General features: G+C 39.8%; 1 protein-coding gene across 3 annotated transcripts in view; it reads right to left on the bottom strand.

Moving 5' to 3' along the window:
• Positions 1-1,703: 1,703 nt before the first annotated feature.
• LOC139667307 (NLR family CARD domain-containing protein 3-like) overlaps positions 1,704-24,107 on the bottom strand; it is a 42,631-nt gene continuing 20,227 nt past the window's right edge. Inside the window, exons 4-12 of one of the 3 annotated variants that reach the window (XM_071546756.1) lie at positions 12,303-12,416; positions 10,434-10,529; positions 9,394-9,487; positions 9,002-9,224; positions 6,679-8,479; positions 6,404-6,577; positions 3,188-3,361; positions 2,955-3,001; positions 1,704-2,611 (exon numbers count right to left, since the gene is read on the bottom strand). In XM_071546756.1, the coding sequence (XP_071402857.1) occupies positions 2,019-2,611; positions 2,955-3,001; positions 3,188-3,361; positions 6,404-6,577; positions 6,679-8,479; positions 9,002-9,224; positions 9,394-9,487; positions 10,434-10,529; positions 12,303-12,416 (3,316 nt within the window). In that variant the 3' untranslated portion in view covers positions 1,704-2,018. The remainder of the gene's footprint in view (positions 2,612-2,954; positions 3,002-3,187; positions 3,362-6,403; positions 6,578-6,678; positions 8,480-9,001; positions 9,225-9,393; positions 9,488-10,433; positions 10,530-12,302; positions 12,417-24,107) is intronic. The other 2 variants (XM_071546759.1, XM_071546757.1) reach the window with 2 other exon arrangements.

Raw genomic sequence — 24,107 nt, 5'->3', positions numbered from 1 at the left:
TCTAACGTAGAAACCAGCGCAGATCCGAGCGCAGAAATCATCTTACGACAGGGTTCATGTGTGATTCATGAAACGTTCGTATCTCGCCAATCACAGCATAAAAATGATCGGGCGTTGATAAACGTGGAGGCTGAAAACAATCGTCATTTAAATATCACGCCCCTAAATATTCTCGGTTTAGAGGCCTCGCCCCCAGAGTTTACGACATGGAGAGGCGTAATACGTCCAAGAAGAGAAACTTCTCCGACCTCGAAATAGAAACTCTAACGTCCCAAGTCCAATTGACCCAATTAGTTCTATTTGGCAGCCTGAAAAGTCATCAAAGGAAGTCGGAACAATGCAGTATAGAAAGAAATCACTGCTGCGGTCAACAGCGATCAACAATCAAACTCCAGCTGAGGTTTGAATATTTAATTTATACATCCGTGATATTTATAGCCTATATATATATAATAGTAGCCTAATATAAAGCTTGTATCGCAATTCTTTACATTTAGGTGAAGAAAAAATGGTCAGACCTCAAACAAGTAGGCTATCTCAAAATGAAAGAGAAATTAATCTTAATTAATCACCAGAAAACTGTTAACACCGTTAATTGCAAACAATATGAAAATACCTATTTACGTTAGGGATAGGCTGTATGACACATAGTCGATGTAGGCCTTTACAAAATAGAATATTTTGCCATAGGCTACATATTTTTAAGTGATGAATATGTGGCTGCATATGCTTAGATGCCAGTCAGAATATATGGTCTAATAACAATTCTCCGACTCAGCCAGATTTACTCTGCTGCACCGCAAGTCCACGCTGACTCCAAAACTTGCGTACACGAGTTGAGACTTGAAGTGAGATTTGATCGTAGCCTCCGCTCACGTCCAAATTGATAAATGCCGAGCTTTGCGTGGAAATGACCGTACGCCCAGTTTTCTGTCGTACGTTCGTTTCATAAATGAGGGCCATTATGACCTGAACACAATATGACCTGAACACAGAGAAGAGCTGCTGGAAACTCTGAGCATGTCAACACTGTCACTGTTATCGCTCCGCCGGTCTAAAGAGAGTTTTTTACAGTCTAAAATGTTTTGTCTCAGTTTCTGCTGCTTTGTTTTCTGAGGTAAAATCGGCCTGTGTTTTGGGAGTATAGCTTCCAAAATGGGTCAAATTGAGTAGAATAACATGTAAGAAAGAATGTACCATGAGTAAAATGTACCTAAAATAGAACTGAAAAGTGGTTCTATATGAAATGCTGGATTTTGTCTGTTGGAGCACTTTGACATAAAATCTGACTCTGCTCTTTCTTTAATGTGACTTTGATTGTTGGTTGTTTTGCTTTCTTATATTTTTGTATGTTGTTTTTCTGTGACTTTCATGTTTCTCATGATGCTGCTGCTTTCTCACTTAGATCCAATTTTTCCCACCGAAGAATAAAATGAAATGGATTTTTGGATGCCATTTACAAATCGTTCTGGTCTTGAAATGGGTGAAATAATGTAAGTAGAAATGACATATGATGAAGTTATTACATATTTTAACACGTTACTAAAGTTTTAAAAATATTTTGCTGACAACCATGGTGTGGATGTTGTGTTCTCCTCACAAAGCCATGAAATGCTGAATGCTAAGTGTCTGGCTGCAGATTTTTTTTTTTTCATTGCAGTTTAAGTAAATAATAAAAAGTAATAAAAAAATGCAGAATAGAAGAAGCATGGAAAACAGAAAAAAGTCATCATCATCATTTTACAGCTCTATTCATTCTCACCTAAGACTGAAAGGGGGCGGGGCCAGAATACCTTATTTGGGCCAGAAAATGATGTCACACTTAAGACAATTTGATATTTTCCTTGATTTTAAGATGAAATGACTCACAACTTATAAAACAACAGAACAAGATATTGGTTTATTTTAGGGCAATTCTAATCTAAAAATTTAAATTAAAATACAAACATTATTCTCACATTAAGCTGTAGGTGTGTGTGCGTGTGTGTGTGTGTGTGTGTGATCCTGTCCAGAGTGAACTATCGTTTCAGCAGCTGTCTTTGGTCAGTAGTGTGAGTTTTTCTCTCTCCATCCTCTATCTGACACAGAGACACTGAGGAACCAGACCCAGACCACAACCAGAACCCAGGGTAGAGTGGTTCAGTGAATGTGGACTGGAAGGTGTGGATGTGGATCAGTGTGTCAGAGGAAACTGTGTAGAAGGACAGAGAGCCAGCAGGCCAGTCCAGATACACTGCTACTCTGTTAGAGTCAGAGGAGGAGAGGGAAGGTATGACTGTTGATCTGTTATTGTGACAGACAGAGTATCTGTTATCATAGCAGATCAGACTCCAGGACTTTTCATTCCCTCCAAGGCTGCAGTCAGCACCCTCTCCTCTCCTGCTGATTCCTCTGTAAGTCAGTCCTATAGAAACCTCTCCTTCCCTCTTGACCTCCCAGTAACAGCGACCAGTCAGACCATTTCTACACAGCAGCTGTTTCCAGAAGTCAAATCTCTCTGGGTGATCAGGATATGGCTGCTCCTCTCTCACCTCTGTCACCTTTCTGTTGTCTTCAGACAGGAGGAGCTCTCTGTGTGCTGTGTTTGGGTCCAGTGTGAGTTCACAGGCATCTGATGGAGAACAAGACACAATACAGCAGCAGGTTAGAATAGAATAGAATAAAATAAAATAGAATAGAATAGAATAGAATGTCTTTATTGTCCACATACGAGGGCAATTTTGTTCAGATCAGCCACGTACAAGACATACAGGGAGTTTGACATAAACAGTTTCTCATCTAATACACCTGTTCTGGTTATTTGTTGATTTATTGACAGTATGACAATTACTTTCTTATTATAACACATGATGTTATGAATGGATGTCACATACTGTGGTGTAGATGGGCTTTCCATCTCAATAGTTGAGTGTTTGCTGCTTTGTTTTCATGAATCAAACTAAATACACACTTACACTTTCTCACACCTGGTTTCAACCACTGCACTCCACCATGGTCCACACTGGAGGAATAAACAAAGTCAGACCAGCAGATTCTCTTTGATGATGGAAACATTTAAAAACCTTCCCTATGAATGATTTCCACTCATATCCACCATTAAACATGAAACAGTATTCCTCAGCTTGTCAGTGTGACAGAGAAAATGTGTGTGACTCTCAGCCTTCTAGCAGACGTTGCCTCTCCATACCTGAGAGAGTCCAGTCTCCAGTGTGGATCCTCCAGTCCAGCAGAGAGCAGCTTCACTCCTGAGGCTCCTGGATGATTGTAGCTCAGGTCCAGCTCTCTCAGATGGGAGGGGTTGGAGCTCAGAGCTGAGGCCAGAGAAGCACAGCCTTCCTCTGTGAGCTGACAGCCTGACAGCCTGCGCACGCAGACGCAGACGCAGACGCAGACGCAGACGCACACGCACACGCAGACGCACACGCACACGCACACGCACACGCACACGCACACACTTTGTTGAAAGTCGCATGAGAAGTGGCATCAAGACCTACACAGTCATGGTGGTATACATGATATTGTGTTGTTTGCACTGTCATGGTGTGTTTCTGCCCCCGGATTTCAAACTGGAAAAACATGGCGGCTCGTTTGGAATCTTTCTCTTATATTATGAAAATAGTTCACCGAAATGTGTTTCTGAAAACATCTGAGGTGAGAAATCAGCCATGCAGCTGCTGAATCTGTCTTCATTTGACATCGACAACGTTTAGTTTAAAAGTTTGTACATGAGTTTCCAGAGGCGGCGAGTCACGCTACTACAAGCATCCCTTCAAATCCTGAATGAACATCTGCATAGCAACAGGTGTGTCATCGTTCACTTTATTGTCCAAACAAAGATGTTTATTCCGTGGAAAACGTAGTTATCAGGCATCGCAACCTGAGAGAGCGAGAGAGAGAGAAACCGCATCGAGAGAAGTTGAATTGAAATCAGTGAAAGACTATTACAGACTGAAATTATTATTATTAAACAACATAGAAATTAATTCCTGTCAGAAATATCTCAAATATTAAACTCCATCTCGCCGTGACTGAGGCTCAGTGGACCCCTCCCCCCCCCCTTCAAGTTTACTGTGTTCACCTGTCCTCTGTCCTGTGTAGTGGTTTGCTATTTAAGTTGCTTCCCTCAGTGGCGCTATAGCAACATCATAAATTGAAATGGCCATAATTCATTCATAATTCATTGTCTTCAAGTCTGAACACTTGACATTTTGCACACTTCTTTTTGCACAAAGGCCCAACATATAGGGTATGGTGAAAGCTGATTGGCTGATTGTATAACATACCATCAGCCAATCAGCTTTCAGCATCAATTAGACAAAGTTAGCATTGGTCAATCAGCAAATAATTTAATGGGAATGTGTAAAGTTTGGAAGCAATCAGACATCAGAAGGTGCTATAGTTACAATTCAAAAATCTGACAATTAAAATGTAGAGATCTCTTGCTCTAATTTACCTATAGATATGAAATGGATGTCAAAAGATTCATCTGGTCATGACAAACAACTTTGCCAATACAAGTCTTCATGCCAAATCTATTTGTTTTCCGCCGTTTTGACTTTCACCTAATTTGACACACAGCATGTCTGGACTGCCCCTAATAAAAGTTATGGATGGAAGTTATGGAAAATTTATTTTTGATATTCCATACCATTCGGCCACAGTTGGTTGCCATTGTTGTGGGTGTGACTTATTTTACAAAAACTGAAGGCTTTATTCTATCTTAAGCAAATTTGGTGGACACTTGGTGGTGTCGGTAGATTGCTGAAGGTAACTTGGAAAGTTTGGTGGCATTTAGCCTACACGTGGCTGTATAGCAATATTCTAACTTTAAAATGGCCATAACTCACTGGCTGTTAGGCCAAAACAAAACAACTGAAGTTGCTGGGGACCTGACTTGACCTGACTTCATAGTTAAAAAAAATAACCGAAAATTACCATAAAATGGCTCCATGCAGCTCGTCCAGCATAATGCAAGTCTCCTGAAGTCAAACGATCCCGAAGTGACTTGAAAATACCGACATTTACACCATTATTTAGCTGAAATCGCCACTGTAGCTGTTATTTCAAAATGTGCGGACCCGGCCTCGATAGGTAAGACTAGCTCGAATTAGCAGAAACAAGACTTCCGGTTTGGCCGTTTAGCCTCCAAAATAAAAGCGTGACATTTTTAAATAGGTAGAATTACTGTTTTAAACCAATTACTTTGTATTTAATCGTCAAATTCAATAAGTGAGCACCCATATTAATGTTTGATGTTTTATGTCATAATAATAATGAAACATGCCATAAGATGTGGCATTTTTAACTATAAACGATTACAATGTGCAGAATACGTACAGAATAGAGACTAAAGTGGACATCAAACATTAATATGGGTGACGATTTACTGAATTTGACAGATAAATATAAAGTAATTGGTTTAAAACAGTATTTCTACCTATTTTCAGATCTCACGCTTTTATTTTGAAGGCTAAACGGCCAAACCGGAAGTCTTGTTTTTGCTAATTCGAACTAGTCTTACCTACCTCATTTTGAAATAACAGCTACAGTGGCGATTTCAGCTGAATAATGGTCGGTCTTTTCAAGTCACTTTGGGATCATTTGGCTTCCCGAGACTTGCATTATGCTGGACGTGCTGCATGGAGCCATTTTATGGTTATTATCCATTATTTTCATTTTTGGATGAACTATACCTTTGATGGAATATCATTAGTTCAAGCAGAACACTGTAGTCGTGCTGTGCCCAGCTGATCAGCTGTTTCATCCAAATAACTCTCCAGCTGATCAGTACCAGCTGACTCTCAATCAATCACATTCAAACAAGTCAATGAGGAGGTTGAATCTGTCAGCTCACACTCTCACTCTGCTGTTCATTGATGCCACTTCTGCTAGAGACCTGGTTGCTGCAAAGCTCCCTCCACCTCCTGTTATTGTCTGTACATAGGATGTTGTGTAATCTCATGCATGCTGCTTGGATTCATTGGGAAGCATCCTCAAGAGCAGAGCCTTTCTGCCAAATACAACTGTATAACCAAATACAAAATAGAAACAGGTGTGCTTCTTCCAAAAGGCTACTTTGTAGCTGGGTGCTGGACTTCAATGATAAGAGTTTGAGTTGAAAAAAACTGCTAGCGCATTTCGGTATAACACCTGGCTCTGATGAAGGTGTAATACCAAAACATGTTAGCAGTCATGGCAAAAAACTAAATTGGTGAGAATGAAGTGATGTCTTTTTTGTTATATTCTTTTTTATTTTAATATTGGTGTGCTGCTTTCTTTCAACTCAAACAACTGTATAACCATTTGCAATAAATGGTTTAAACTCCTTTGACGCAAGTGTCCCTGACTGAAAGTAAAGCAGAATTTAAATGGCCGTCTGTTGAACAGTAACAGTAATCCTGACCTGAGAGTTTCCAGTCTACAGTGTGGACTCTCCAGTCCAGCAGACAGCAGCTTCACTCCTGAATCCTGCAGGTCGTTGTTACTCAGGTCCAGCTCTCTCAGACTGGAGGACTGGGAGCTGAGAACTGAGGCCAAAGCTTCACAGCTCCTCTCTGACAGCTGACAGCCACTCAGCCTGAGGAAGAATTAGTGATGAACAACAACTTTAAAAGTATTTCTTTTTTCTCTCCTGTATAAAAGTCATTATTGAATCTATTCAGTTATCTGTGCACTTACACAGCTTTATTGGAGGCTTTGACCACTGGCAGCAGCCTCAGAAGAGCCTCCTCTGAAGCAGAGTATTTCTTCAGGTCAAACACATCCAGCTCTTCTTCTGATGACAGTAACATGAAGACCAGAGCGGACCACTGAGCAGAGGAGAGTCTCTCTGTGGAGAGTCTTCCTGATCTCAGGTACTGTTGGATCTCCTCCACTAGAGAACGGTCATTCAGCTCATTCAGACAGTGGAACAGATTGATGCTTCTCTCTGGAGAGGGATTCTCCCTGATCTTCTCCTGGACGTACTGGACTGTTTCCTGATTGGTCTTTGAGTTACTTCCTGTCTGTGTCAGCAGGCCTCGTAGGAGAGTCTGATTGGTCTCCAGTGAAAGGCCCAGGAGGAAGCGGAGGAACAAGTCCAGGTGTCCATTTGGACTCTGTAAGGCCTTGTCCACAGCACTCTGGTAGAGGTGTTTTAGTTTAGATTTGTCTCTGAATAGTTTAGACCGCAAGGTTGATTGTGGTTCTGACAGTTTATTGACACCAGTGTTGATGAATGACAGAGAGACATAAACAGCAGCCAGAAACTCCTGAATGCTCAGATGGACAAAGCAGAACACCTTGTCCTGGTACAGCCCACACTCCTCTTTAAAGATCTGTGTGAACACTCCTGAGTACACTGAGGCTGCTCTGATATCAATGCCACACTCTGTCAGGTCGGCTTCATAGAAGATCAGGTTGCCTTTCTCCAGCTGGTCAAATGCCAGTTTTCCCAGAGATTTAATCATCTTCCTGCTCTCTGTAGTCCAAGGTGGATCTGTCTCAGCTCTCCCATGATACTTGACATTCCCCTGTTTGGACTGAACCACCAGGAAGTGGATGTACATCTCAGTCAGGGTCTTGGGCATCTCTCCTCTCTCACTGGTTTTCAACACATGCTCCAGAACTGTAGCAGTGATCCAACAGAAGACGGGGATGTGGCACATGATGTGGAGGCTTCGTGAAGTCTTGATGTGGGAGATGATTCTGCTGGCCTGCTCCTCATCTCTGAATCTCTTCCTGAAGTACTCCTCCTTCTGTGGGTCAGTGAAGCCTCTCACCTCTGTCACCATGTCAACACACTCAGGTGGGATCTGATTGGCTGCTGCAGGTCGTGTGGTTATCCAGAGGTGAGCAGAGGGAAGCAGTTTCCCCTTGATGAGGTTTGTCAGCAGCACATCCACTGAGGTCGACTCTGTAACATCAGTCAGGATCTCGTTGTTCTTGAAGTCTAGAGGAAGTCGACACTCATCCAGACCGTCAAAGATAAACACAACCTGGAACTTGTCGAACCTGCAGATTCCTGCTTCTTTGGTCTCAATAAAGAAGTGATGAAGAAGTTTCACCAAGCTGTACTTTTTCCCTTTCAGCAGATTCAGCTCTCGGAAAGTGAATGGAAATGTGAACCATATATCCTGGTTGGCTTTGTCTTCAGCCCAGTCCAGAGTGAACTTCTGTGTTAAGACTGTTTTCCCAATGCCAGCCACTCCCTTTGTCATCAATGTTCTGGTTGGTTGATCTCTTCCAGGTAAGGGTTTAAAGATGTCTTCACATTTGATTGGTGTTTCTGGTCTCGCTGGTTTCCTGGATGCAGTTTCAATCTGTCTGACCTCATGTTCATCATTGACCTCTCCACTCCCTCCCTCTGTGATGTAAAGCTCTGTGTAGATCTGATTCAGAAGTGTTGGGTTTCCTGCTTTAGCAATCCCCTCAAACACACACTGACACTTCTCCATCAGATTGGATTTGAGTTTACACTGGCAGACGGCAGCAAGAGTTTCTGAATGAACAAAGAACAAATAATGTTAATGAGTGGATGTTTCGGTAAACATGAGAAATGTGAACATTTCCTGGTAATTGTATATCTCTACTCCATTGCATCTATTCAGCTCATCACTGGTGAGTGGACAAACAGGTCCCGAGAGATTGCAAGGGAATTCTCCTGTGTTTTGCGAGTGACAAGAAAAGATCACGGACAAGAAGTGTTTGGCCTCTCCCAAAAGTTTTAAGTTTAGTTTGGTCTGAGTCTCATGTGTTAACTAAATGAACTGTCAACAGAGCGCCGAGGTGAACCGGATTCCGAGAGTGGAGAAGCGTGCTGGCCGGGTTTCATGAGCTGGAACTACGGCTATCTCCTGAGCGTTTTCGGGTAATCATGTATACACGGGCAGCCTGGCCCTGGAAGCCCTCAGACAAACGCTGTGGTTAGTGTCATGCACAGTTTGCCCAGGGTTTGGTTTGCTGTGACAATAGGTTTGGCAAATGTTTTTCCATCATGTTAAACCTGTTAAAAGCCTCTTACTGCTCTGCAGAGAGTCAGCCAGATCCTCCTGCTTCATCCTCCTCAGGAACTGCAGTGTGATCTTCAGAAAAGCCTTTCTGCTCCTCTGCTCTTCCTCCTCACCGTCCACCACCTCCTCATCCTCCCTCTGCCTCCCTAAGCATTCTGGGTAATCTGGACTCAGAACCCTCTGGAACGTTTTCAGCTCATTCTTCACAAAGGTGACGATGTTCTCCTCAAGCAGCTGGAACAGAATAACATATGAATTAAACTTTCTTATTAAAATCATGAAACATAACATCAGATCCATCTTGCATAAACTGAAAGTCCACTGGTCTAAAGAGTGCTGCATGGAGACTGAATGTTTGTTTTATATTTCACTTGTTGGTGAAGTAAAGGTGTTGTTTACACACCATAAATATGGAGTCCAGGTCTGTTTGATGCTCCTGGGCAGACTGACCACTGGGAATCTCTGACCTCTTCTGGTGGAGTCTGGGACACACACACACACACACACACACACACACATTTTAAATACTTTACTTGAATTTATTTGGATTCACTCACTCACAGATTCAAATGTTTCAAGGTTCTACAGTGATGGACACTTAAAGGAATAGTTCACCCACAAATAAAAATGTTGTCAATATCTTCTCCCCCTCATGTCAGTTGAAACACTGGTGAAGTTTGTATGTCAGTATTACACACTGAGCTAGCTGGCACAGCTTCATATCAGCCTTCTCCAAAACAACTGTTTCTTTAGAGTTCCAGCAAGCTAAAAAATGATATAAAATTACTGCAAACAGCAGAATGCAAGTGTTGTGAAGCCAAACAGTTGCACTGTGGGTCCAAAAGTCCAATATTTACCTCATTATCTCCTAGATTTTTCCCTCTCTCAGAGCTCTGGTTGCTCTACAGAGATTCCTGCTGCCTTCAGGTGCTGCTCGTCAGCTTGTACTTCTGAGTTTTACAGTCATAAATACAACTTGTCATGTATTCAAGTACGTTTCAGACAGGAATAACAAAATGACTCTGAAACAAAAGTTGCTTTTTGGTGACTATTTTAGAAACCAAGTGGTACAAAGCTACTTTGTGCTGCAAAGTTTATTGACTAAAAGTTAAACAGAGTGAGAATGTCACATGGACTTTTGGACCCACAGTGCAATCGTTTTGATTCAGAACACTTGGATTCTGCTGTTGGAGTCATGGTTTATGGTCTTTTTTTTAATCTTTTTGGAACTGTAACAAAATGGTTTCCATCCAGTTGTTTTGGAGAGGGCTGCTGTGAAGCTGTGCCAGCAAACTGGCTGTGTGTTATATTGACATACAATACAATACATCAGGGATGCTGTGGGTATACTGGAAGACACAGAGGATCACCATCACACAGGAGTGTTTACTGGCTAACAGTATGAAGGGCCAGACCAATTTTTAACTTCTATCAATAGAGTGGTGTCCATGTTTGAGCAGAATAGGGATACACATAGACCGGTCACTCTTCATGGACACACAGCTGGGTACAGGAGAGTCTGGTCTGTCCTGCTGGATCCTGATAGAAACACAGGATCGACAAAGCAGGACTGATGGGGGATACCCAAGAACTACCAGCTAGGTCTAAACACAAAAAGTGTCAGCACACCAAAATAATAATAACAATAATGATAATAATGATAATAATAATAATAATAATAATAATAATAATAATAATAATAATAATAATAACAATAAGAAGAAGAAGAAGAAGAAAGATTCCCTCTTCCCACTGAATTTTTTCTCCTCTCTCCTCATGCTATTGGCTCTCTTAATAAAATCCCTCTCTCTCTCCTTAACTCTTATCCTGCTCTCTCTTACATGATTGTTCCAGGTTAACAGGAATATTGTAAGGTCACTGCAGCCTTGACCTTTGCTAGCTTCACCGATACAAGCTGCATTTATTTCCTAAAAATAAAGAAGAACAATAACTAGAAGAGTTCAAATTTTTTGGAAGATTTTTTTAAGTGTGCTTGCTTCAGAATGACAGTTAAACGGCTGAATTTATTAACTGAGTTAATTTTTAAAGTTGTTTACAATTTGACCACCGGATTTCACTTTTGACTCTGCTACATTCAACTCCATAGATCAATATGTAGCAATAAAAGTATCTTAAAAACAGTGTAGTAGCAGGAACAGAGTTCTAGCAGAATATACATTAAAAGTATGACTTGTAGTTGAAATAGTGTTTAAGTGCAGTACACCTTTAAAAATATGAGTAGTGGTAGAACTAGTCATAGCACTTTAGTGGAGTATACCATTAAAATTATAAATATGTTGAAGTATGCTGAAGTATTTCAGCGGAATATGCCTTTAATAGTAGAAGTAGTGTTTAAGTGGAATGTGCCTTTAAATGTTTACAGAGCAGTAGTAGGAGCAGCAGTGTTTTAGTGGAATAAACCTTGAAGAGTATGTGTTGTAATAGAAACAGTGTTGATACAGTGAAAGTCTATGAAGTGCATTAAGCAGCATGTATTTCATCGCTCCTGCTTTTATTGAAATATAAAGTAACCGCATGGAAAGATGATCAGATAACATATCAATATCATTTTGATACAGGTCTTGACCTGAATAAACATGAACAACCAGCCCATATAAAATAACATCAGGATCAGAGTCCAATCTGAAGTCTGTGGCAGAGAATCAGGAAGTAGTTTTATGATGCATCTATCAAATGGTGAAGTTTAACCTCATCGTCTACAGTGAACCAAAGAGCCTTCCTGCTCTGATTAAAACAGGATTCAAAATGTTACAACTCATTTACATGTTGAGGACGTTAACGTTAACACTTAAACACTGATGTGTTCACAAACTGTCACAAAGTGTTTTATGTTTCAAACTGAAACAGTGAGTTTCACCCTCCTAATGACAAACAGGTCTGTCCTGCTGGATCCTGATAGAAACACAGGATGGACAAAGCAGGACTGATGGTAGAAAAAGGTTAGACAGACAGGCTTTTGACCAGCAGGTTGACAGTTGCTGGAGAGTAAATGAGAAACACTCTTCCCTCCCTCCACAACTTCCTCCAAAGTTCAAGAAACTGAAGCCCCAAATTGCTCCAGTGGAGTTCTTAGTGGCCAACAGTAGAAGACTGTGGAGATACTGGGCAGCTCCCAGTGTCTAACAGTAACAGACTGGTTATACTGGGCAGCTCCTAGGTATGAATATATTACTGTATGTATGTGAAGAAGAGTGATGCTGAAAAAGAGCATGCATGCTCAGCAAATGTTCTCTGCATTAGTAATAGTTAAAGCATGAATACAGTAACATTTTAATGCTAGTAACAACTTACATCTTTTCAGAAGAATGGTGTTCATCTTTAAAATTAATATCGGCATGCTTTGACCGGTCACTCTTCATGGACACACAGCTGGGTTGAGGAGAGTCTGGTCTCTCCTGCTGGATCCTGGTAGACAGAGAAGAAGAACACTAAGGCAGGACATTCACTTTTTAATGAAGCAGCCACAGCAGCAGGTGGAGACCCAAGAACTACCAGCTAGGTCTAAACACAGAAAGTATCAGCACACCAAAATAATAATAATAATAATGATAAGAAGAAGAAGAAGAAGAAAGCTGCCCCCTTCCCACTGAATTACGTCTCCTCTCTCCTCATGCTATTGGCTCTCTTAATAAAATCCCTCTCTCTCTCTCCTTAACTCTTATCCTACTCTCTCTGACATGATTGTTCCAGGTTAACAGGAAAATTGTAAGGTCACTGCAGCTTTGACCTTTGCCCTCCTTTATTTGTTGACTTACTTTTTTTTTTGTGATTAAGGCGTATTGTACTGATACACTCATCCATGAAGGAAGTCAATCTGGACACCTAAAATAGTGCTAATTGTAAATATAATATGGTGAACATTTGAAAGGTTGAATGGCATTGCTAGCTTCACTGATACAAGCTGCATTTATGTCCTAAAAGGTGCATGAAAGAATAATAATAACTAGAAGAGTTCACATTTTTGGAATATTTTTTTTAAGTGTGCTTGCTTCAGTATGACAGTTTAAGAGCTGAATTTTTTAACTGAGTTAATTTTTAAAGTTGTTTACAATTTGACCACCAGATTTCACTTTTGACTCTGCTACATTCAACTCCATAGATCAATATGTAGCAATAAAAGTATCTTAAAAACAGTTTAGTAGCAGGAACAGAGTTCTATCAGAATATACATTGAAAGTATGACTTGTAGTTGAAATAGTGTTTAAGTGCAGTACACCTTTTAAAAATATGAGTAGTCGTAGCACTAGTCATAGCGCTTTAAAATATAAATATGTTGAAGTATGCTGAAGTAGTGTTTCAGTGGAATATGCCTTTAATAGTAGAAGTAGTAGTAGAAGTAGTGTAGTGGCATCTGCCTTTAAATGTTTACAGAGCAGTAGTAGGAGCAGCAGTGTTTTAGTGGAATAAACCTTTAAGAGTATGTGTTGTAATAGAAACAGTGTTGATACAGTGAAAGTCTATGAAGTGCATTAAGCAGCATGTATTTCATCGCTCCTGCTTTTATTGAAATATAAAGTAACTGCATGGAAAGATGATCAGATAACATATCAATATCATTTTGATACAGGTCTTGACCTGAATAAACATGAACAACCAGCCCATATAAAATAACATCAGGATCAGAGTCCAATCTGAAGTCTGTGGCAGAGAATCAGGAAGTAGTTTTATGACGCATCTATCACATGGTGAAGTTTAACCTCATCGTCTACAGTGAACCAAAGAGCCTTCCTGCTCTGATTAAAACAGGATTAAAAATGTTACAACTAATTTACATGTTCAGGACGTTAACGTTAACACTCAAACACTGATGTGTTTACAAACTGTCACAAAGTGTTTTATGTTTCAAACTGAAACAGTGAGTTTCACCCTCCTAATGACAAACAGAGGCTTATTCTGTATGATTGTCTTATTACAGTTAAATCAATCAACAGTAAACATTAACAGGTTGAAGAATAATACTCTATAAACTGTAATGAAAAGTGTTTGCTACAATACCTTTTCATGTTGGAAATAGCCTGCTGCCTCGCCAGTAAGTGACTGTGAATGTAGACTACTGGCTTGATACTGACAGAGAGAGAGGGAGGGGGGGGGGGATAGAGAGAGAGAGAGATAGATCATTAATCAACAGTCTCAGGGAAGAAGGCAGAATCTAATTTGATTTCATTCCTGTCTCATCAGGAAATATCAGTGTCACATTGGTAAAACAAGACTAAGATTCTAACAGCCCTGCTGAATGTATGAATGTACAAAATACTATTAACACCTGCTCTATCCAACAGATTCACTAACCAGGTTTATACAGAGAGAAGGACTTTTAATCCTGAGGGACAACTGAGACTTTAAAGTTCCAAAAGGCTTTTGTGTGAACCTCAGTTTTGTGGAGGTTGTGATGTTTTGTACACAGTGTATTAACAGAAACATAACATGTATCTGAACATTCAGACTAGTTCTGAGACTTCCTGCATATTTCACCAATGAAATGAATGGAGATTACAACCTAACTAGTGTTTATCCGTCTTCCACTTAAAGTCACAAATAAAACAGAATGTTCTTTTTGGCCACAAAGACAACAAATGTTGGATATGATGGCACTGCGAACGCCATCAAGCAACAGTTGCATGATTTGAAAGACTTTAAGTCGACTACAGTCATAGCATACAATGTCAGCTAGCTCTACAAACCAGTAACCCCTTATTAAAATTACATTACATTTAAATTATTATTCACCCCTTTACTCAGGCAAAATCTGCAAAATTGAATTAAGGGAGTTATTAATGAAGGAGACCCCATCAAAACCCCCTTAAAGGGTAACTTCGGTATTTTTCAACCTGGACCCTATTTTCCCAACTGCGGGTGTGTAAGTAACTAATGGGGACAACAATTTTTGAAATTGTTCCAGTATTGAGCGAGATCGCTTCAGCCGACAGCCGCGAAACAGGCTGCAATGTAATCTGACGGGCAAATGAACCGTCAATGTACTTCCACTAAAAGTGCTTGTTTTGCCACTGACTGGCTCAGATTGTTATTATAAGTGTCTGACAACATTATGGAAAGGACCCGATACAGAAATGGCTGACAGCCATTCTGTAGTAGATAGTCCTCTAGGTGATTGATAAATAATGCAAACAACAATGGCGATACATTTTCACCCTGTCTAACTCCTGCTAGACTTGCAAAAAACTCAGATTTAATACCATTAACAAATACACATGACTTGATGTTTTTGTACATACTCATTACTACATCCAAGAATTTACTATTAATACCAGCTTTTAACAATTTGTACCAGAGTGCATCCCTCCAAACTGTATCAAACGCCTTACTGTAATCAATGAAAGAACAAAACAGCCTTTTCTTTTTAAAACAATACAAATCAACAATGTGTTTCAGTAGAAAGATATGATCAATGGTAGAGTAACTCCTTCTAAATCCTGCCTGGGTTTCCCTCAGGATAGAATCATCCTCACAGAACTTACATAACCTTGCGTTCAATACATTTGTGAACAGTTTACCCAGACAACTCAACAGTGTGATGCCTCTGTAATTGTTACAATCCCCGGTGTCACCTTTCCTCCTAGAAATTGGCACAATCAAACCAAGCACCCAGTCTTCAGGGATAGCACCAGAGTCCAGGATCTTGTTAAACAAGGAGACATATAGGGGCATAAAAATGCATGCAGTGCTTTTAATATACTCATTCAAGACTCGGTCTATTCCTGCTGCTTTTCCGGATTTTAGTTTTAGAATAACCTCCTTAATTTCTTGTTCAGTAAAACTAGCATTTAAGACACTACAGTCAAAAATGTGTCCATTAGAGTCAACTTCAGGTAACTCATTCATCGGTGCATCCCAGTCAGACAATCTTTTAAAATGCTCGTGGAAATCTTTAGGTGAAATTGGACAATGCTTATTATCTTTACCACTGCCATTCAGCATCTTCCAATAGAGCTTTGGGTTTTTAGACTTTATACTCATCAACTCTCCACTAAATTTATTCCTATAGGCCCTCCGTGCTTTATATAACTCTTTCTTATACTCTTTACTTTTTGACCTTACACATTCAGCACTGACCACACTTCTATGTGTATTATGCATTTTCTTAACTTTTAGATATTCTTGTCTTTTTTGTCTGCATTCCTTATTAAACCACACTGCTTTTTTACAGGATTTCGGTATTTTTCTCTGCTTTCTCATTTATTTAGGAAATGTAATCTTCGCACTGTTAATCATAATACCGCAAACCTCCTTTGTTATTTCGTCCACTGACATGTTATCTAGGTCACACAACAATTTATCCACCTTGTCAAGCTGTATATTTCCTATAAACTCATCTGTTTTTTCTTTAGCCCAATTACCAATTTGTACCTGTTTTTCAAAGTTTGTGACTGTGAGGTCTAAACCTTCAGAAGGCGGCCAGTCATGTGCTCACCATGTCTGGTTCCACATATCGATGTGAATCTGGATTGTCCACGATGAACATTGTGAAAAACTCCTACAGCAGCAGTTTGACCAGTGAACACTTGGGTCAGTGCCTCCGCCTGGCAATCACACCTTTTGTGCCCAGGTTCAAGGCATTGGTTACAGGCAAACAGTCCCACTGATTCAAGCCACCATACTGTAGCCTGCTGTTGAATGTGTGTACTTAAAGTTAAGTTTTATGTTATCATATTGTAGCAACCCTGTTCAATATGTGTTGTGATTATGCTTACTGTCAGTTATGGCCAGTTATGGGAGATGTTTGTTAGCGAGTTTGTACCTCTCATCTGCTGTCTCTCAATCACCTGTGTTAGGGTGCTGAGTGTTCCTGTTGTTGGTTAGAGGCAGGGGGAGGCGGGTCAAGGAAGTAGGTGATTGGTTGTTGTTGTTGTTGTGGTTCCGGCTCGGAGTCGGAGAGAGTTGATGATACGGCGTGGTTACGGCCGACAGTGACCAAAGTTTATCAAAATAAATGCACTGAATTGCAAGATAATCATTTCTCGTGATTATTCAACGTATCGGTCCCTGACGGGACGCTACAATATGGACAAGTTATGGACGTTGATTTATGTCGGTGTGTTTTACTGGCATTGTTCTGAACCATTGAGCTTGTGTAAAATTCATAAGTGGACCTTTAAAAAAAAAGTTTGAGTACCCCTGCTGCTGTAGAAGGACAGAGAGCCAGCAGGCCAGTCCAGATACACTGCTACTCTGTCAGAGTCAGAGGAGGAGGGGATGTATGACTGTTCTTGTGACAGACAGAGTAACCAATAACAGAGAAGAACAGACTCCAGGACGTTTCATTCCCTCCAAGCCTGCAGTCAGCACCCCCTCCTCTCCTTCTGATTCCTCTGTAAGTCACTCCTATATAAACCTCTCCTTTCCTCTCGACCTCCCAGTAACAGCGACCGGTGTGTTTGGGTCCAGTGTGAGTTCACAGGCATCTGATGGAGAACAAGACACAATACAGCAGCAGGTTAGAATAGAATAGAATAGAATAGAATAAACCAAACAAGTGTAAAGAAAGGAGTAGTCAGAGAAAGAAGAACATTTTATTTGAGTTGTGCTCCTTTGATTTAATTTCACTTGTAAAGGCCTGTTTTATTTTTATGAATGCATTTATATACAGTATGTATTTGAGTTATACTTTGTTCGGACACAACACCAACAGGAACACATCAAGACCAACAAACTGTGAGACTCACCTGTGTGTTGGAACCTTATGGCGTATAGTGGAAGAAGCCATGACAGTACTCACTCAGTCAGCTGTCTTCCAGACTGATACTCCTGTGTTGAGCTGTCATGAGGATGGAAGCCCATTCCCGCCACTCAGTAAAATAAAAATAAAACTACTCAATTCTGGCTTTTTAGCTAGGAATTCTGACTTTTTTTCTCAGAATTTTGACTTTATATGTCGGAATTTTTTTCTCACGCAAGAACAAAGTCAGAATTCTGAGATATAAACTCAGAATCATGAAAAAAAGTCAGAATTCTGAGATATAAAGTCAGATTTCTGAGAAATGAACCAGAAAAAAACTCACAATTGAGTCGTTTTTTATTGTATTGCGTCTCGGGAATGGGCTTCCACACATGAGAGATTTGCTGTTCTTGTCATTTGTTGAGGAAAAGCAACAAAACAAGGCCTTCGTCTTCTCACCTCATAGCAGTTCTTGTGTTTTAGCAGATCACATGAACTGCAAACTGCAAGCCAACACAACAGATATGTTCAGCTGGCCAGTTAATAATATTTACTTTTGATAAGTCAAGTGGTCTATACTCATTTTACCTATAGGGCAACAACACTAGAAAATGTCTGTCAGAATGGCTAATAGCATCTTTCAAATATGCAATATAATGTAATATGTGCCAGATAATGTAAGAAATTGTCAAATGTATTAAAATGTCCCTCTGAATGGATTGAAAATGTAATAAATCATGTTAATGTAAGAAAATGTTGGATAATGTAATAACACAATGTAAAATTATTACATTGCCCAACCTTATTATTTCAGGAATGGGAGTTTCATGTTATAACTGATGATGTAATAATAATAGTGACGTTATTACATTATAAATCAATATTATTTTATTACATTATGTTACATTATTTGGTACATATATTACCAGTTTATATATTGCTATGTGCCCCTTCCCACAAATATGAATTATGATCAAATATAAACTCTGCTGACCTTAATGCTTACCTTAATGTCATTAATGTTGACATATTATTTTGAAAGTTTGTAATGCATTGTGAACATAACATAATGTATTTTTTCTTCTGCATTCCAATAGTAGCAGTAGTTTCTCTCCTGTCCTTGTCCAGAACAATCACAGAACATAATCCCCCTTATCACTAATGCAGGCTGTTACTCACCAGCAGTGGCAGCTACCATTATTTATCTAGGTTTGTTTGAGCAAATAACATCATTTGTTTATAAATTATATATTGTATCATAGCTGATAAGAGACGGTAAAAAGGGTAAAAAGCTATGATACAATATATAATTTATAAACAAATGATTTTATATTACACAAACTAATGATAAAATAACATAAATTATAGCATTACTGATAATTAGTAAACATTATTAATGATCATTTCATTTGTTAACAGTAAAATAACTATTAACTAAAGTTTAATTAACTATCAATTTACCATTTATTAATGATGGTTATTATAAAGTGTTACCCTATCTTATACTTATACTTCACATTTTCGTATATATATTTTATACGTTATACTATATACCATGTCTGTACTATATTTATCTGTAAACCATAGACCACAGGCACTTTATGTATAGTTCTTTAAGTGTATATATGTATAACAGCCATATTTATTATAATAGTTAAACATAGTCATCTCTTCATGAGCCATTACTGTCTTACCCCTGTTCATTTCCTTCTGTACTTAGTTTCATTGTGTTCTGATTTGTTCTCTAATTTATTATTTTATTTACTACCTTTATTTCTTTCGCTGCAATCTCACCAGATCAAATTCCTTGTATGTGTAAATGTACCTGGCAATAAATCTGATTCTGATTCTGATATTTGAGTCTTACGAGTTAATTGATAGATTGCAGCCTACTATGTGCATGAAATTGCTTTACCTAGCTAATCACAAACAGAGATTTCTGTAGTGTTGCTCTGCATATGTCAGACTGTGTGAATAAATTGAATATTGTCAGAATTTGAGTGCGTTGTGAGTTGAAGGTGCATTACTAAGATTTTTACTGTCACAAAAAAAGACAAAAAAGCAAATCACAAAGCTGCTTTTAAATTGTTTTTGTTTGTGCTTGTGTTATCTCATCTTACTCCTGTACAGCACTTTGTGACTCTTGTTTGGAAAAGTGCTATATAAATGAAGTTATTACTATTATTATTACTGCTACTGTTTAATACTATGCACTTCATTGTAGCCAAGCTAGATTTGCACAACCCTACACTTCTCACAATACAATACTTTCTGCCTCAGGAATTATGTGCACGGTCTATAATGATCATAACCTATTTCACTCTATTCTTCATTACAAGACTGAACAATTTGTGTTCATTCTGAAATAAAGGTGCAGAGGGTAATTTGAAATTTGATTATTCAATTTGTCATTATAGTATATATAACCATTAGAGGATGTGGATGCAGGGTGACTGAAGTAAGGATTAAAAGGAGGATTTTTCTTTTCTTTCTCCTTTTCAGATTTGGAGGTTAGAGTAAATGTCAGAGAGACGCTGGACCTCCATCAGCACTTATTCAGATATCATGAATATACTCTTTTGAATCAGTGAACATTACAAATGTGTTGAAATGTAATGTCTACATCAGTCATTTTTTGTAAGTGCCCTTCTGGATTGCATGTGTCTACGGGCCTATATACGATGCTAAAGCTCAATTTTACTTTTTCCAATGTGGAGGCAGAAGGGTTGGGAGGGGGAAAGGATATTCTCTCAAAACTTATATTTTGTACAATATCTAACAAGCAAAAGAATGTTATTATGGTATTGTTACCATTATAGATGTATGTATGTTAAAAATCAATAGAAAAACAAAACAAAGAAAAAGAAAGAAAAGGTGTGTTATGATTAGAGTGATGTAGTTTGTTCATGTACAGGAATAGAGGAGTGATGTAGTTTGATAGTGTTCAGCTATAGAGGAGTGATGTAGTTTGATAGTGTTCAATATAGAGGAGTGATGCAGTTTGATAGTGTTCAGTATAGAGGAGTGATGCAGTTTGATAGTGTTCAGTATAGAGGAGTGATGCGGTTTGATAGTGTTCAGTATAGAGGAGTGATGCGGTTTGATAGTGTTCAGTATAGAGGAGTGATGCGGTTTGATAGTGTTCAGTATAGAGGAGTGATGCGGTTTGATAGTGTTCAGTATAGAGGAGTGATGCAGTTTGATAGTGTTCAGTATAGAGGAGTGATGTAGTGTGATAGTGTTCAGTATAGAGGAGTGATGTAGTTTGATAGTGTTCAGTATAGAGGAGTGATGTAGTTTGATAGTGTTCAGTATAGAGGAGTGATGCAGTTTGATAGTGTTCAGTATAGAGGAGTGATGCAGTGTGATGGTGAAGCTGTGGAGTTTGGTTGCCAGGTTTATCTAGGTTGGTTCATGGTTACTGAGGAGGGTGAGGTGAAGTTGGGTGGTTTGGTACAGGACTGTGCTGTAGTGGTTGTGATGGAGGAGAGGTTTGGGTGTTCAGCATTAAAATCTTCCATCATGGTCCGGTTGGTTCAGTCTTTTTTTTTTTTTTTTTTTCGATTTTTTGTCATTTCTGTGCTAGTAGAGGTGTAAGATATTCAAAAACAGTTTCCAAAGGGCTTTACAGAGGAAAACATGACAACACAAAAACAGAACAATAATAGTCAATATATATAGCCAATAACAGTGGTGTGCACAGTTGTGTAGTGGAAGCTTCATCTTAATGACCAGAACGGGGTTTGTTCAAACTGAACATTTATTCTCCTTCATGCTGCAGTTCAATGAAAGGGGAGAAAACAGCGGACCTTGCATCCGACATCTTGAATACACAAGCGAGCGACAAAACAGAGCATCTACTTCCTTGAAACTTCAGAATAAAAGCATCTCTGTCTGTAGCTTGAACAAGGCATTTCAAAGTAAATAAATCCATAGTAACATTGAATAATCATCATTACCAGGTTTCTCATGACGTCACATTTACTGTAAATACTATAACTGAAAATAGTACGTCTTTTATATTTCTTGATATACAAGTTAAACTAAACATTAATTGCCTTATTTAATTGCTCAAATCAAACAATTCCCAACATTCTCCCGCCCGATGAACAACTGTTCATCACTACTCAGTCTCTCTTTAACTAATCTCTAAAGGATATATCAACTGAACAGGTCTCTTCAACAAACTGCCCGTAGTAGTACGAACAATACAGGAACGAATGAGTCCATCTCTCCCTGGAAACAGTTCTGTTATCCTGCCCATTTTCCAGGTCTGCCTGGGTATGTTGTCCTCTCCGATCAGGACGACATCTCCCACCTTCAGCACAGTGGGTACAGGTGTCTCACTCTTGTGAGCTGATTTCAAGTCCATCAGGTAGTCCTTCCTCCAGCTGTTCCAAAAGCTGGTTAGGAGTCTCTGCCGGTACCGCCATCTCCGGCCCATGTCCTCTCTGCTCACATTGGTTGCCTGAGATGGTGGAAGCATAGTCTTTGGTGGTAGAGAAGTTAGTCTTTTCCCAACCAAGAAATGAGAGGGTGTAAGTGGCTGTGGCTCTGATACGTCACTGTCCACGTAAGAGAGAGGCCTGGAGTTTAACACAGCCTCCACCTCGGCAAGCATGGTTGTCAGTTCCTCAAAGTTTAGTGAAGCCCTCCCCAGGACCTTCTTTAGACATGTTTTTACAGATCTCACAAGTCTCTCCCAGAAGCCACCCCACCAAGCAGCTCGCTCAGCAATAAACTTCCAGGTGATCCCTTTGTCAGTGAAAAACTCTGCAAGCTCTGATCCTCTGATTGACTTCCACAGTTCTTTCAGATCTTGGTCTGCTCTTTTAAATGTTTTGGCATTATCTGAGTAAATAACTTTACACAGTCCTCGCCTTGCAATAAATCTCTTTAAGGCTAAGAGAAACCTTTCAGTAGTTTGATCTGAGACTAACTCTAAATGCACTGCCCTGGTGACAGCACAAGTGAAAAGTGCAATATATGCCTTAGACTGACCACTTGACTTGACATATAATGGACCTGCAAAATCTACCCCAGTAACTTCAAAAGGTGGGGACTCAGTTACTCTGTCTCTGGGTAGTGGAGCTGTGACTTGCTGTGCTGATTTCACTTTCAGTCTCCTACAAATGTGGCAGTGTGAAACCATTTTCTTCACTAGCTGTCTCCCCTTTAAAACCCAGTATCTTTCCCTCATCTGCACTAGAGTATCTCTGACCCCAGAATGCATCACTCTCTCATGACAGTACTGAACTAGTAACTCAGAGTATCTGTGTTTTGTAGGTAGCACCCATGGGTGTTGCTCCCTGAAAGTAAGATCTGAGTGTTGTAGCCTGCCTCCTACACTAATAAGGCTATTTTCATCCAAGAATGGCTTCAAGTCTTTGATTTTTGACTCTCTCTTAATATCTTGTCCTGATTTCAGCTGACTGATTTCTTGGTTGAAACTATGCTCTTGGGTCACCTTCACCCAATACACTTCTGCTGCAGTGAGCTCCTCTGCAGTTAGCTCTCCCTGAGTCTTTTGACTAGAACGGGCATTAGCTATGAACCTTTTCACCCACGCAGTTATTCTCAGCACTGTTTTCAACCTGCTGTACTTCTCTAGGTCTAATAGTGGCTCAGCTTGTTCAGTGCTAGTAAACTGTACTACAGCCTGAAATTTAGACCTAAGCTCAGTGTTCATCTCATGTGCAACACAGTCCTCATCAACACTCTGTGCATCATCCGGTGATGACAGCGAAAAAGGTCCGCTCCACCACAGCTGGCTCTGGATGAGGGTTTCGACGCTCTGACCTCTGGTTGGTAAATCAGCAGGATTGGTTTTGCCACTGCAGTGAGACCACAACTCTGGATTTGTGAGACCTTGTATTTCAGTCACTCGGTTTGCCACAAATGGCTTCCACTTTTGTGCTGTGCTGCGTATCCAATGAAGAACAATCATTGAATCTGTCCACATGCTAAGCTGATTTCTTTCCATGTTCAGTGGCTCGAGAAGATTGTTCCCTAACCTTGCTCCAATCAGGGCACCCATCAGCTCCAAGCGTGGTAGAGTCATTTTCTTTAATGGAGCCACCTTTGACTTGGAAGCTACAAAACTTGTCACAAATTCTCCTTCCTTATTCTGTCCTTGCAGATAGGCAACAGCGCTGTATGCCCTTTCGCTAGCATCGCAGAAAACATGCAGCTTGATTGTCTGTGAGTTTGGTTGAATCTCAATTTGGTACCATCTCGGAATGGCCACCAGGTGGAGCTTCGGCAGCTCTGCACACCACTGATCCCATTTCTCAGCCAAGTCTGGAGGGAGCTGCTCATCCCAACTGATTCCCCTCTCCCACAGTTCTTGAAACAGACACTTAACTCGTATGGTGAAAGGAGTCAGGAAACCAATAGGATCAAAGATACGAGCTGATGTCCGC

The sequence above is a fragment of the Centroberyx affinis genome, unplaced genomic scaffold (assembly GCF_046629955.1).
Source record: "Centroberyx affinis isolate AG114_WGS23_722 - 3 ecotype Tasmania unplaced genomic scaffold, CSIRO-AGI_Caff_v1 ptg005443l_1, whole genome shotgun sequence".
NCBI classification, from domain to species: Eukaryota; Metazoa; Chordata; class Actinopteri; order Beryciformes; family Berycidae; genus Centroberyx; species Centroberyx affinis.
This window is presented reverse-complemented; position numbering and strand designations above follow the sequence as displayed.